At 33.8% G+C, this 15,376-nt stretch overlaps 1 protein-coding gene across 1 annotated transcript in view; it reads right to left on the bottom strand.

Moving 5' to 3' along the window:
* LOC106464980 (vesicular integral-membrane protein VIP36-like) overlaps window positions 1–15,376 on the bottom strand; it is a 52,310-nt gene that overhangs the window by 31,332 nt on the left and 5,602 nt on the right. The window contains 1 exon segment of the mRNA XM_013925159.2: window positions 2,447–2,562. Within this exon segment, the coding sequence (XP_013780613.1) occupies window positions 2,447–2,562 (116 nt within the window).

Raw genomic sequence — 15,376 nt, 5'->3', positions numbered from 1 at the left:
CAGCTAGTCATCACCACCCACCACCAACTCTTGGGCTACTCTTTTACCAACGAATAGTGGGATTGACCATCACATTATAACGCCCCCACAGTTGAAAGGGCGAGCATGTTTGCTGTGACTGGGATTCGAATCCGAGACCCTCAGATTGCGAGTCAAGCGCCCAAACCACCTGGCCATGCCGGGCCGCGGAACATGTAGCAAATTTTAAACACTGATTGGGACAATCAAAATTATTAAACAGTTAACGGATAAAGATGAATTAAATATAAGAGAATCTTTAAAAATTGTTAAAAACAAAATTAATTTAAATAGAGATTTAGGCCCAGGAGCCACCGAAATAAATTTTTGGAAATTACTGTTGTAAATGGTGCACTGTACTTTTATGCTAATTACACATGTAAGCAATGTTATGTGTACTTCTTGATGGATTCTCCTGAACATGTTGTAATTATTTACACCGAAACATGTAGAGTTTTAAGTTTCTTTTAACTTGTATATTTTTAATTTTTTAACTTTACAAATAAATGTTTGTGCAAGTAAAAAAACGTTAATCTTCGTTTTATTATTTTATTTAACATTTGTTATACCCCACTTTTTCTAGCTGTCATCCTTAAATCTTTCTGACATTAAAATTCTGAAACAAGAAACAACTAATTTTAAGACTTTTTATGGGCTTTAACCTTACCACCACAGGTATTCTTTACTGGGGATGACACAAGGTTTTAGTGTCTTACGTTCAAAATTATATCATACTACTTTTAGTTTATGTTATACCAGTTAGAATAACATAAAATCTTAGCTAATAATCCATATTTTAATAGTATATAAGTTTTAAGTTCTTAATTCTTCAAAGGAATATTTTAAAAAATCCTGAATTTCCACAAGTGTGACCCACATGACATATTTTCTCTTAGCATATCATCATCCCTATTTTATCCATCACCCCTTGAAAATGTATGAAATTAAACGTAAAATACTCTATAAAATTGTTATTACTCAGACAAACCATAATTTTTATAATCGTCAATTTTGTTTGTTTACAGAGCTATTGATTAGAAAATCAGACCCCTCCTGCTACACCCATCTATCACATCCTCTCTTTCACAATTCGTTGATAGTTATCTCTCACGTTTAATTATATATTATCTATAACCAATAGAAAGTCAAGCTTTTCATCTATTAAATGACATATTCTATATTGTTGTGTTCTGAACAGAATATCGTCAATTTCACTGACAGTACAAGATTCATCCCGTGGGAAAGTTAATGGCTAGCTTGGGTGAATTTGTAACGGCTCTTGGTGCATAGTTAGAAAACCAGAAAAATTTTGAGAGTTAGAGGAATTTGTCTACTTTTTGCAAATTATTAGTCTATGTTCTTTGATGCATTATTTAATTAAATGAAAATTATTAAATGCATTACTATTAGTATTACAAAAGGTTAGAGTTAACTCTCTTTGAAACCCGACTGCAAGAAAAGAGAAGATTAGTTAAGCATTTTATTTCTTGTTTTTCATATTTATTCTTTATCTAAAAATATGGATCTTTTAAAGTTACTTAAGACTAGATTAGGTAAAATAAGTAATAATAATAATAATAAGTAAAATGGTTCACAAGGCTCGAAGAGCGTAACATGAGCTGCACGTTCTCTAAGTGAGTTACAACTTTTTATGGAGTGGAATTATAAATGGATGTATACTGTTAGAAACTTAGAGCTACTTAGGATAAACGAATATAGTTTCATGTTACAACCTGAAGTCATACTAGAAAGAAAAGAAGGTTTATTTCGATTTTTTTGGTGCTTACGAGGTCGACTGAATTGACCGATCCAGTAGAGTAAATAACATATAAACTATAAAGTTTTACTGAAAAAAAAAAACGTTTGAAATCCACTTAGGAGGTTTTAGGGATTACACAAAAAAAAATTTGAGATTTTTGATACGAGGAAAAGTATTTTTTATTTTAACATATAATTACTTTGCGTATGAACTATTCAAAACAAATACTCAGTATATTCATAGATAATTATTTATTTTATTTCATTAAAAGTACTTCACTAAGAAATATGACTTTTTGTATGTGAAAGGCTTGTAATATCAACTGAAAGACTGCCAAATTTTGTGAAGTTATAAGTATTAAATCTATAAAGACTTTAAATAAGTACAAAAAGGTCACGTGGTCATTCAAACTGCCCGAGGCCGTATTGAAAGAGTTGATAAATAGGGATCCACAGAAGTTTTCATAGAAAGTGAGAGCAAGGAAAGTTTAAAATAACTCCAAGAAAAATTATTTAAAAACAAAATCCTTTTGTTATTATATGTATAAAAAGTCCTTCAAAGCAGCAATGATTAAAAGACATGCACAGTATCATTAAAATATGCATATAATGTCTTATGTGACTTTAAACTAAAGCAAATATTAATAAATAGCTTTAAAAGACTTATTACCACTTTATTCCAAATGGCCCCAATCCTACTCTGTTCATCGGCAGTAAGTCTGATGTAATTACTTGTCACCATAGTACTTCCAACAAAATCCCAGTTTGGAACTGTCATACCTGATCCTGAATAACAAAATAAAATCCAAATTTACAATACTTTTTTCTTCAAAATAAATACTTTTAGACACTTTTTCTATTATAGCTACTGTATCTGTTGTATTTCAGCCAGACTGAAAAGCCCTGATATTGGGTGAAAGGCCTTGTTGGCACTGGATATACCAGACATAGGGTGGTTAACATATTATAATTATACACTCTTTTTTTTAATTTCACTAAGAAGGTCTTATTAATAACTAATGTAGTCTTCTCCAGTTGACTCCGAGGTCACTAGATCTGATCCAGAACCAAGAAAACTAGCGTGCTGGTTTGCTAGCAATTCCGAATAATTAGTAAGTTAATTCAAGAAAATAATAAAATAATAATAACATACGATAACAAATAACATAGTTTTAAAAAATTCTTATCTTAATTCTACTTCGTTGTGGCATAAAATAAAACTGATGAAAAATTATACTTCACTAACTTAACTCAGTTTACACCGGGTTCACATTGGACATCAATGAAAACTTTCAAGTACTTTCCAAGAACTTTTTCATAGCCTAAAATCTTAATTTTGAGCACCCTTGCTCAAAGAAACTGCTATTAATTAATTAAAAGACATATACATTCAGTCAGGATTACCTTTACATTGAACCACTGAGAGACTCACTTGACAGATAAGATAGACCATAATCAGATATAAACATTTAATTTTTCAAATAAAGTACTATGCAACATTGAACCGTATTAAAATACAAAATTTCCCAAAACATTTTGGCAATTTTATTATATCAATTAAATCATCTCTTTTTCACAATTCATTGTTCTAGTTCTTGAAAATTTTTTTTCTAGTTTTGCCATTTCATCCTCCATTTTTTTTCTTCAGAATTCCCCCTTTCTTCTTCCCTTTTCCATTTCCTCACTTTTTCTGGTTCTCCTTTTTGTTTTTCTGCCAAGTAGACATCATATTTCTGCTTTGCTGACTTACAAGAGAGTTTCAGAGACTTGTTAATCTTCACATTCAAAACACTTTCAATAGTCTTGATGTGGTCCACCACAACAAGTTGTACAACAAGTCCTACGGTGGAGAGATTATCATCTATCGTTTACTTGTTAATCGATAAGACTAACTCCACAGAAGCTTGGCCATGTGACAAATACTACAATTTATTCATGACTGACCAGCAGTCAGAATAACCACTTGCCACAAGCTGTACGTAGAGGAAACTGTCTTGCCTCACAGCTGGTTTACACTCCTTGAACGAAAAGTGGTTTTCCTTCACCACAGTCTGCAGGAAATCTTGGTATTGCCAAAAGATCTTGCCACAATCTTGTCCTTGCACCCTACCTGGTTCGAGCAGTATTTTCACAACCCTCTTAAAATACTTCTTAACTGTGTCTGCATCACTTGCCATCTTTCTTGGATACAAACAGTCCATATTCCTCACAATTCTATACTTCAGTGGGCATTTATCTTGCAATTTTTTTTACAACTTTCACAAACATTTTCCTACAATCCATACAGAATTCCAAAATATTTCTGTCACTAATGTTCTTCTTTCTGTGAAGTAGACAAATCATATTTTCAATAATTATTCCAATGTCCACATTTTTGTAGGATTTCAACACACTATTGTCATCCAAGTCGAAGTTCATTATACGATTGGCATTCAGTCTCTTGCCTTTTAACAGATCAACTTTGACAAACCTTTTCATTAGGTCCATCAACACATTTGTCAAATCAATCACAAGGAAGGGAATCACTGGGTCATCAGTTTGATATTTATGTAGAAATTCTTGCAGGAAATTCAATTTTGCCTTAATAGTCTCATCCTTCAGCGATTCTTTTACAATTTTAAAAGACTTGTTTTTTGGATCAGTTACTTTCTTCTTTTGGACAGCTTAGATGTACTTCTCATACAGATTCAGTAGTGACAAGGCTTGGCAAATTGCTGGAACATTTTCAAGCCATCTATATAAATAAAACAAGACAGCAATCTAGAAAAAATGCATATAATATCAGTCTTTCTTTAATATTATTACTATACATACACACACATATATATTTAGTTGGAATCTGCCTTTAAACAGAATGTACTGTTTTATTATAGTTCTGTAACTGTTTGAACTTAAAACTTTTTCCATAAAGCTCACTTCACTATAAAAACTGCTCAAACTTTTATGATAAATTGTGACAAATAAACTAAAAAAAACAAACTATAATTAATGTAAAAGTTAATATTTCAAGAGGCCTTCCAAATCCCAGTCTATTTAAATTATTATAACATGAAACATACCTATGCTTGCAGTAATTGTAGGCTAGCTCTGAGCTTCCTGTCACTTGTACGTAATCAGCCTTTCTAGGTGGTGCATCATGGAGTAGATGGTACATGCTACTCAAATCTTCTACTCTCCAGCCCATTTCTGCTGAGCTGAGCATAAATGCCCCCATGAATAATGTGTAATCCATAAGAACCTGAAATAACAACAATGTAGATAAACTAGTGTGTATATATATATATATACATAAATATAAATGATATAATCAAAAGTGGTCACTTTAGTTATAATACATAGATTTCTTTGAACAAGATATAAAAATTAAAATCCCCGTATCATACTTTCATATTTTGAGAATTTCAAATTTTTACTCACCAGTAATATGAATTTCCCATATTCATATTAGACTTTCTATAAATCAGTCTATTAAAAAAATAGGTGAAATATCTGAAATTGTATTTTACACCATTCAAACAATAAAAAATTATATGTAAAATATGCTTACCCTTAAATCTTAAAACCTATACAGAGTAAATAGGAAATTATCTAATTACTTTCTTATTTATTATTAGGCCTACTGAAACACTCTTACCTGTTTGAATTTGCACTTGTAATATATCTGCAATTTTCTAATGTAGCATGTTGTAAAGTTTCCAGTTGACACTTGGATCATCCACTGACAGCTGAATGATATCCCCAAATGTGTCTCAATACTTTTTTATCAAAGAATCTAAGATGTTTGTTGATGCTGAATGACCAGTAAAATCACTGGTGAAATATCTTGTACACACACAGTTTTCTGATTTCTTACAAAACCTTAAGTGAATGTCCAGTTGTATAAACTAGTTCTTATTTAAGCTCTCATCAAAGAGTAATACATACTATTTATGTTTTATCTTCTCCTTCAGCAATGAAAGAAAATGAGGTGCCAAACCATAGGTTGTTATGTATCTTGATTTTGTTTCAGCACAACTGTAGTTTTGAGTTATTGAACTATCATGTTTTCCTGTTGTGTCTTGTAAGAAAAATGTCTGTTGGCACTGTGCAAAGTCTAAGATTTCAGCAAGAAATGTTTAATCTGCCACTTTCTTTAATACAATAGAGGTTCGACCATGTTGACTAGATTTAAAGACTGGAAAGTTAGGTCTAACGTTATCATTGTTAGGCCTTGATTGGCAGGATTCCTGGTCAGAAACAACTGCAACTTGGCCTAGATCCAATGCCATAAGTTGTCATAATATTTTGTCTTTTTTGGACTCCAATCGTGTCCTACATTTCACAGATAATCAGTCCCTTCGAAAAAGTCTTGCATCATTAAATCATTAGATTTAGTCTTTATCTCTAGATTTTTGCAATGTTTTCCACCTTTCTCATGACTTTGAGGGCACTTTTGCTCATCCCTTCAATGTCAATCACTTTCCTACAGACCTTAAAAAAGGCCTTGTTTTCATTTGGTACAAAGCACTCACACCACTAACAGTAGGTGCTGTTTACTATCCAAGCATTGCTGACAATGCATTTTCTCATCTTCAACTTCAGACATGCTTACACACTACATACTTCTCCAGCATTGTTGTTTAGCACCATGGGAATGTACGTGTCTAATCACACTAAAATGCAAAATGGTACATCAAACCAGAATACAAGAATTTGATTACAAGTAGACCTAAAGATGGTCGTCCGGTTTATTTTGACTAAAAGTATTATTTGATTGCTTAAATACAATTTTATATAGATATATAATAAAGATTAAAACCAGAAATTTTGACTGAATACAAATTTCAAGCACTTGCCTCCAAAATAGTCTTTTCAAGACCCAAACACAACTTTTAATGGCCCTTGAAATGGCTTTTCATTTTCAAGCTCTTTTCAAGGTTTTCAAGCAGCAGTGCAAACCCTGCTACAAAGTAAAAACTGTGGCCAAGAAATTTGCTAACATAAATAGTGTCTCAACCACTACTATATCGTTCATATCCCAGCTAGCCTAAAGAGCCCCAGTATTGACCATAAAGCCTTGTTGGCAATACATATAGCAGATATAGCATGGATGACATATTATTACACACTTCTTTACTTTCACTTGCTAGTTCTTGTTAACATTTACTAATACAGAGTTTTTCTACTGATGCTGTGGTCACTGTACATGTTCCAGTATGAAAGAGACTAGCTTGTTATTATACTAGTTCTTCTAATGAGCAGGTTAACTTAAGATGATAAAATAATAAAAGCAAACCAGTGATCTCTAAACTTCACCAGAAAGCATTTGTTAAACTGCTTTCAGTCAGTTGAACTTGAATTTTTTATATTCTCCTCAAGTTTGTTAGAATACAACTTCTTTTATGACAAATCAAATGATGTAGAAAAATCCTGAAAGAAAGAAGCACTTTCAGATATATATAGTTACTTTTGTAGAGATAGTAGGAGGAATTATTTTGCTTAAAATTGGCTTCTGATCATCAATTAATCTAATGCAATTTCAGTGAATACACTGCTTTTTCTTCAAAAATGTTCACACCAGTCATTCTATACTCTGTTCAAATGTCAGAGGTATCAGTTTTGAAGTCATAAACTGCTTGGAATTTGACATTTTCCTAAACTGACAATGTATTTCAGATAGATATTTACCTCTTCTCACAAAATAACTTTTCTCAATTAGTACTGCCTTCAATCGGCACAAATTTACAATGCTCGCCACTAGTCTTCCACCTCCCGCTTCTGCATATTCACATGTAAATAATTATGCAGCAGCCCTCCACCAATAGGGATCAAGAAGATTAGTTTGCTGGGTCTTCCGAATAATGAGAAGGTTAATTCAAGATAATACTAAAATTATTATCAGTAAGATATGGTGTTATCATAAATAAATAAATAATATAGTGTTAAAAATTCTTACCCTGATTTGGATTTGCTGTCCATAAATTGATGAAAAACTTACTTCTGTACGAACTTATCCAGTTTACATCATAATAGTTGTTTTGAAGCATCTAAACCATTAGTGAGAGTCATATCTCAGCTGGCCTTAAAAGCTCTGGTGCTGGTCAAAAGGCCTCATAAATACTGGATATAGTCGACATAGTGTGGTTGACATACAGTAAACTCTTCTTTGCTTTCACAGAGAAGTTCTTATTACCAACTAGTTATCCTGCTTAGTCACACACAAATCAAAGAATCTTTATGAGATTATAATTAATATGTTTTATGGGGTCTTGCTTTAGAACAATACACGGTATACACATCATGTTTTACTTAAACTAGAAAACCACTTGGTTTCACACATTACATAAACTACAACTACATTCAGCCAATGTACTTCCAATGCTAAGCACAGTAGCACACATTACTAGTCATCTAGAAATCAAAAGGCTTCCAATAAGTAGCTGATACAAGGCCCTAACAATATTAAACACTTAAATCATATCAATTATGTAAAATGTGAATGGAAACTTAAAGCTAAAATAATATAACAAAACACATATGGAAATGGTGTTAAAAGTGAAAACATATTACAGCAGATAGACCCCAACTGTAGGAATTATGGGTCAGTAGAGACGGGCAGAAATAACCATCTGCTTTATTCATGAAGTCCAGGGGTGATGGTCCTTTATTAATGAAACTAATAACATTTAGTAAAGAAAAAAAAACAAAAATATATATATATATATATATATGTAGATACACATATTACCAGACAAGCTGCTGGTGATCTTACAGAAACACCCTATTTTAACAGCAAGCATTATAGAATTATTCATATCTAGTGGAAATATAATATGAAGCATACCTGACCGAGCAACCCCCAGCCACCAGGTGGAATCCTGAAGTATGATATGTATCAAGTAATAATACATAGGAAAAGTTATATGTCGACTTACTCCAGTCAAAGGCAAACAGACATGTGTACAATCACCACAGGAGGACGACGATACCTGCCCGAGGAAGACACAGCCAGGTCATGCAGATAATGTGCAATAATTGTACTGGAAGTTGTCCACATCCCAGCCTGAATGATCTCCTCCAAAGACTAGCGAAGGCGAGCAGCTAAAGACATAGTTAGATGACAAATTGAGTGAGAAGAAACAGTGTGCAGGCAGCGACCTTCCATGGACAAGTCAGAATACGCCAGTTGTGAGTTGATGAACTCAACCAGAGTGCAATAGGGGACAGATCAGGGGACAGAGAGGGAGCCCTTGGAACAGATAGAAATGATAACATGAAAGGAGGCAGTACGAGCCACATAACATCTCAGGGAATGAACCACACATAGAAGTCTATCCAAAACTGAATGAGAGTACAGGTAGGAAATAAAAGGTAAGGAAATAGGAGAGATGGCCCGATCAGGATAGAGGATAACAGAAAAGGAAGGGTGAAGAATGCAGGATACATCAATGGCATATATATCGGAACAAGGATGACTGCAAACAAGGAGGAAGAATACTTAAGGGAAAGATAGTACACGTAACATGTATAAATGGATTAAAATGGAGAACTGGACAGGGAATGAAGGAGAAAATTGAGATCCAGTATGGCAAAACAGAGGGATGTGGAAGATGGATAAGATGAAAGCAATGGAACAGAAGGGAAATAATGAGGAGAGGAGAAAGCTTTCCGGAATCAGAAGATGTTTGACAGGGCAGTCCTATAACTAGAAACAGTTGACACAGAAACCTGATCAAACAACCAGGCAAAGAACTGGGAAATAGGAGGTATTGAAGGATGGGAGGAGCAGAAGCCACAGCTGAACGGACCAATGTCTAAAGTTAGACAAACACCTCTGGAACACAAACAAGGAGGAAGGCCAAATGGAATGGGAAAGGCACTACACCAGGGGTGAGTCCCTGAGCTAACGCAAGGGACCTGACAAAAGCCACGTGTGATGATGGTGATGTCAGAATGAACTGTGTCTGACTGCAGACAGATCACTCAGAAAGACCTGAACCAAAGTGACGTGGATGAACAAACCTTTTAGTAAAACACAAATGGAAAGAGATAAAAACTAACATTATAAACTGGATGTAATCCTATCTGAATGTGTCGACAGCCAGGTCAAGTGGCTGAAGAACTAGAGAACAAAAACAAAAGAGGTAACTACCTGAGAATTGATATCAAATTCAAAAACTTCATGTGGAGGAGTAACCCACAGGAGGCAGAGCCACCAAAAATTTCAAGGATCAAGAGGTCATTCCTTGGGAGAAAGTGTGATGGGACAGGAAAGTCAATTAGCAATAAGGACAAAAGCACCTGGAACATGACCTTCCAGGAGACGTATATATCAAATGTGAGGATTCAAAAAGGGAGATCTACAGTCTACCACAAAAGAAACAAGAATGAGTGTCCCCTTGGCGAGTGATAAAAGTCACCACCATCGAATAGCCAAAAGAAAATATGAGTAGTCAAATCCGGATAAAAAGAAGTGACTGAGCGAAAGCACACTGGACTGGCAGAAGTGCCAGGGTGTGAAAGTGATAAGATTTTTCGCCTGTGATCATTATTCTGAAGCCTCATCAAACCACATCCTCAACTTCTGGAGATGAGCATCAGGGAAGAAAAAGAATCCAGAAGAGGGGGAGGAAGTGATAAACCTGATGTCGGAGGGTATGATCATCTATCAACTCGTATAGATGAAGAGGGAAGGATGAAAATTAAGAGGAAAATCAGATGAATGGCTTGGATAACAGAAAACTCAATCAAATGCATTCGAGGAGGATGGTCCCGATGAAGGGGTGTTTAAAAGTACCTACATGAAAGAGACTAGAATGTGAAATATGGAACAAGAAAATCCAACTACCCGAGCTGACTGCTGAAGGAGTATATGAGCATGTTAAGACTGCCCCCATTTGGAAGGAGCTAACCAAAGCTAGGCATCTAATGAATAGTGTAAGTAAAATCCCCCAAAATGTAGAAGTCGGGTAAAATGTAGACCACCCCACAAAAGACACATAAAACCAAAACAAGTCCAAAGAGCAAAGCACGAAACTGGGCCCGAATCATGTGCTGAAAAAAATCTAAGATAGCATCCAAAGAAATGGAAAATAAGAATGTGTAACATTGGCATTCCCAAATATGCAGAAGCAGCCCACCCAAATGTAATCAAAGACTACATATGAAGACGGAGAAGACCGAAAAGGCGATTGAGGTGGGACTGATTGATCCAGAACCACAATCAGCATAGAGCATACAAGATGAATGGAGAAAACCCATAGGCAGGACAGGAAGTTGCAAGACATATAAAGGAATAAAGATGACATTATCTCAGAATGAAACAAAAGAGCAACTTAAAAATTTAATATAACATGGCAGATATCCCACATGAATCTAAATGTAGGGGAGAAGCCCTAAAAATGGACCAGTGGAGTAAAAGATCTGACCTTAAGTCCCTATTAGCAGTAGATAGTAAACAAACAGCAGTAGCCCACCAAAGAAGATTCCCAAAGTAAAGAGGACACACATGGAGAGAAAGAACTGATGATGGCAAACACCCCAACATGGTGAGAAGGAGGAGATATCCCACAAAAATCTCTAAATATAAGTGGAACACCTAAAAAAGGAAGTGGAAGGTAAACATTACCCATAGGAAAGTACAGTGGGTAACACAAAACTGAAAAACTAAATATCTGAAGGACATAAAATTAAGAAGAAAATCTGCCTCATGGTAAGCTAAGGCAAAAAAACAAGGCTTGCAAGTACCCACTCTCAAAAGAGAGACACAAATATCATCATGAAACAATATCAGGAGAAAGACAATGTACTGTGAAATGTGTTATAAAAAACAGAGACAGGCCTAACAGATTCCACAGTAGAGGCCTGGAATGCAATCCATGATAAGGTGGAGGAAAACTGACAAAATCTGTGCCGTCTGAAATGGGTTCAACCATTATAGGAGGAAGGCAAGCAATATTGGGAGCAGATAGGGTGGACCCCATCCCACAGGGGCCCACACAAACAAGATTAAGGGTAAGAAGTATAAGTAATAAATTAAATTAAATTAATGGTAAAAAAAATTGTGTAGCAAAATTAATATATGTAATACATGTTATGTGTTGAAGAAAACAAAATAGTTAACCCAACTATCAATTAACCCAAAAGTATAACCACAGGTAAACCGTAATTAATAGACACTTATTAAGCCTAAGCTAATAAGATATTAAACTTAATAAATGATTAACCCATAAGTAGAACTACAGGCAAACCGAAAATAACAGATGCATGTTAAGCCTAATCAAACAGTGCAGGAGAATGGATACCACTAAGCTCTAAAATAAAATTCTTAACCAAACAATATGTATGTACAATATTGGGAGAAGTTAGTGTGGTCCCCCTGGTTCAAGCTTCCACACAAACCATGTTAATATGAAGAAGTATAAAAGACAAATAATAACAAAAATGAAATAAGTGTGTATTAAAAATAACCTATGTATGAGACGTGATGTATGGAAGAAAAACAATACAGTTGAATGAATTACAGGTAATCCTAAAATAACAAAAAACCCTGGTATCATTGGTATAGGAGAAAAGATGCAGCTAAGCCTCATTTCTAACCCGAATTCAGACAATCTAACAAAACTTATGTTATAGAACTCAAATAACTACAGATAATAATAATATTAAATATAAAAATATTCAAAGCCCATAACACTATAACACCTTATCTTTCCTATATCAGCAGAATGTATGTCAAAATGTGTGGCCCCCCAAACTCGAGGTGAGGCCCGATGGAGGTCAGCTCATTGGAAGATCAATCTCCCAGTGAAGTAAAGCCAAAAATCTTCCCACACAGTACTGCAACCTGAAGCCTGTGGAAATATGCTGATAGAACATATAACCTCTAAAGTGGTAACATAGAATTCATAATGCAAAATGAATAACCAAACACAACTTTGTTGGCAGAAGTAAATAAAAAGTTTTTATAATGAAGTAATAAGTTCCGTAACTGGGTAGAAACATAAAATAATTCCACTTTGGAATAACTCAACAAGTTACAAGTATCACTATTGTATAATAAAGAGTAAACCTGTTGAGAGAAACTAATACAAAGATATGGAAATAAATTAAAATAAAACAATTGAAGAGAGCACAAACTAAACATTACAACACAAGTACTGCCAAATGAGAAGTGACAGTTCAATAGAATTGAATAAAAGGAGTCGTATGTCGCAGTCTTATTGGCAGAGGGTTGTCACATGATGATGTGCATGCAAGACACATTGGAATCACTCAATTCCAGATGTGGGAGCTTCATGGCTTGTGGCATGCACAAAACAATTTTGCATATAGAGGGAAGTGCTGAATGAGAATAGCTATTTATGTGACGAGGTGGATGTACTGTATTGGAATTCCACTTTTGACTTCTGTTAAAAAATGGTGATTACCTAAGCGTTTTTTCATTCCTTACAAATTTTTTCACGTTAACAGACTTTTGGAAAATAACAATAGGTCAACATTAACTTTTCTAAGCTTCTCCAATATTCTAGTGAAATCTCATCAGAACCAAGAGCTTTACTCCTAAAACTTTCTTCTTCAATATTAACAGAAATTAAGAAAACATTCTTCCCACTTTTAACAAAACTGATTACCTTGAAAATCATTTCTCTTTCCTTTGATAGTAAAATCACAAACAAAAAAAGTTTTAAACTGCACTTATTTTTATCTTCTTCTTCATAAAGTTCAACTTAAAACTTCTTCAAGGTCCATATTTGTTCTTGATACTCCTTTTCCTTTCAAACTTCAGAAGTTAAAGGCAAACAAACTAATAGCAAGGTTTTTTAAGTAGCTGAAAGGTAAGCTAAATGATAAAATGGAAGATTGAGCTCTTAACTTATTCTCATGGTATAGTTTTTATTGAAGTGATGGCTGAACTTTTATTCTCTTTTTTTTTTTACAAAAGAAGATATTAAAAATGTTCCTTGGGAAGATGTTGTAATTGACCTGAACTTAGATGTGAATACTACAGTGGTAAGTAAAAGGAATGAAAGGATAAAAATAAAGCATGAGAACCAAAAGATAAGGTTTTCATTATGGTTTTAAAGAAAGTCAAACATCAGATGTGCGAGCTTCACTTTTTCATTTTTAGTAGTTCCATAAACAGAGTAAAGATGCCTAAGGATTGTAAAGTTGCATTGGAAATTACAGGCCAGTTGTCCTACTTCTTTAGTGGAAGAAATTCTATAAAGTCTGATAATTTTTTTAAACACATGGACAACCAAAAATACACCTGTCCCTTCAGTGCTGTCCCTGCACACTCATATATATATACCCTAAAAAAGAAAAATTTAAATCTTATACCTAACCTTTAATTTTCAAGAATTTATCAATTCCACTTTTAAATTAAGTGCCAACTTTTACTACTGGTAATGGCAACTTCTTCATTAAATTAATCACTCTGCTAGAAAACTAAAATTTTATAAACTAAAACATAGCCTGTCTTTTAAATCTTGAACATGTGGCTTCTAGTCCTAAAGTTTTCAACAAAAAGATATCAGAAGCATTTATACTGTCAATGCCCCAGATAATCTTATAAACTAATAAAATCACCTGCTACCCTTTCTTTCTTTGTCAAGAGAAAATATGTAGTCTTAAACTATTCCCACAGGATAACTCTTCTATCCTCTGAATATCCTTTTTTTACCTAAGACCATAACTGTACATAATATTCCAAGTAAGGCCTAAGTGATTCATGTGCATAAACATACCTAAAATTTTAGGACAAAGGACCTATTAGTCCATCTATGTTGTCCCATCCATTAAATTAACTTAAAAACAAATCAAAGCCATTTACTGGTTTTTACCACATATGAAGGAAACCAATTCCGAAGACCAAACTACCCTGATAGAAAAATATAACTATTAGCTGAAGATGACTCTTGTCTTTCCAATACTCAAGTGTTTCTTAGTCCTACCATTAACCTGATGACCACCGGCTACTAACTTTCTGAGTAGCCAGTGCAAGTCTTGCTATATTTCATTCCAACAATAAAACTAATGGTTGAAATTGTTTGAAACTTCAGAAGAACTTTCATAAATGCACATAGTTTAAGAAACATAAAGCCTGTTAGTTTTGATAAATTTAGTTATTTTGCATTATGATCTTTAATATCTTGGAAAATTACATAAGGAAATCGTATTTATAAGAAATAATTATGCTATTTATATTAGTTCCCAATTTGAACTTATTGCTTTTTATGTTTAAGTACATTATTTTAAAATCCCTAAAAATGTTTACTGTCCATAAAATGCAAATTTTGTCTATTTTTAGTTTTTTTCATAATCACATACTCTCCTTATGGTTTCAAGTAATATACAAGACCCGAAAATAACATTTGTAAGTAAACCTAAACAATAACCGAGTATTTTTATTTCATGAGGATTTCATGTTTCTATATGTACATAAAAACATTTTAATTTTGTTTCATAAATGTATTTTTATTTCTAGTTTATGTTTATGTTTCATTGCAGCTATATTTTTGTTTATTGTGCCAAATAAATCGTGAGGTTAACAGCGTGAACTTTGTACATTTGCCGTAACCTATCATGCCTGTTGGTGGTCATTCTCGTTCAGTCCAGC

Source organism: Limulus polyphemus, unplaced genomic scaffold, assembly GCF_000517525.1.
Source record: "Limulus polyphemus unplaced genomic scaffold, Limulus_polyphemus-2.1.2 Scaffold1800, whole genome shotgun sequence".
NCBI classification, from domain to species: domain Eukaryota; kingdom Metazoa; phylum Arthropoda; class Merostomata; order Xiphosura; family Limulidae; genus Limulus; species Limulus polyphemus.
This window is presented reverse-complemented; position numbering and strand designations above follow the sequence as displayed.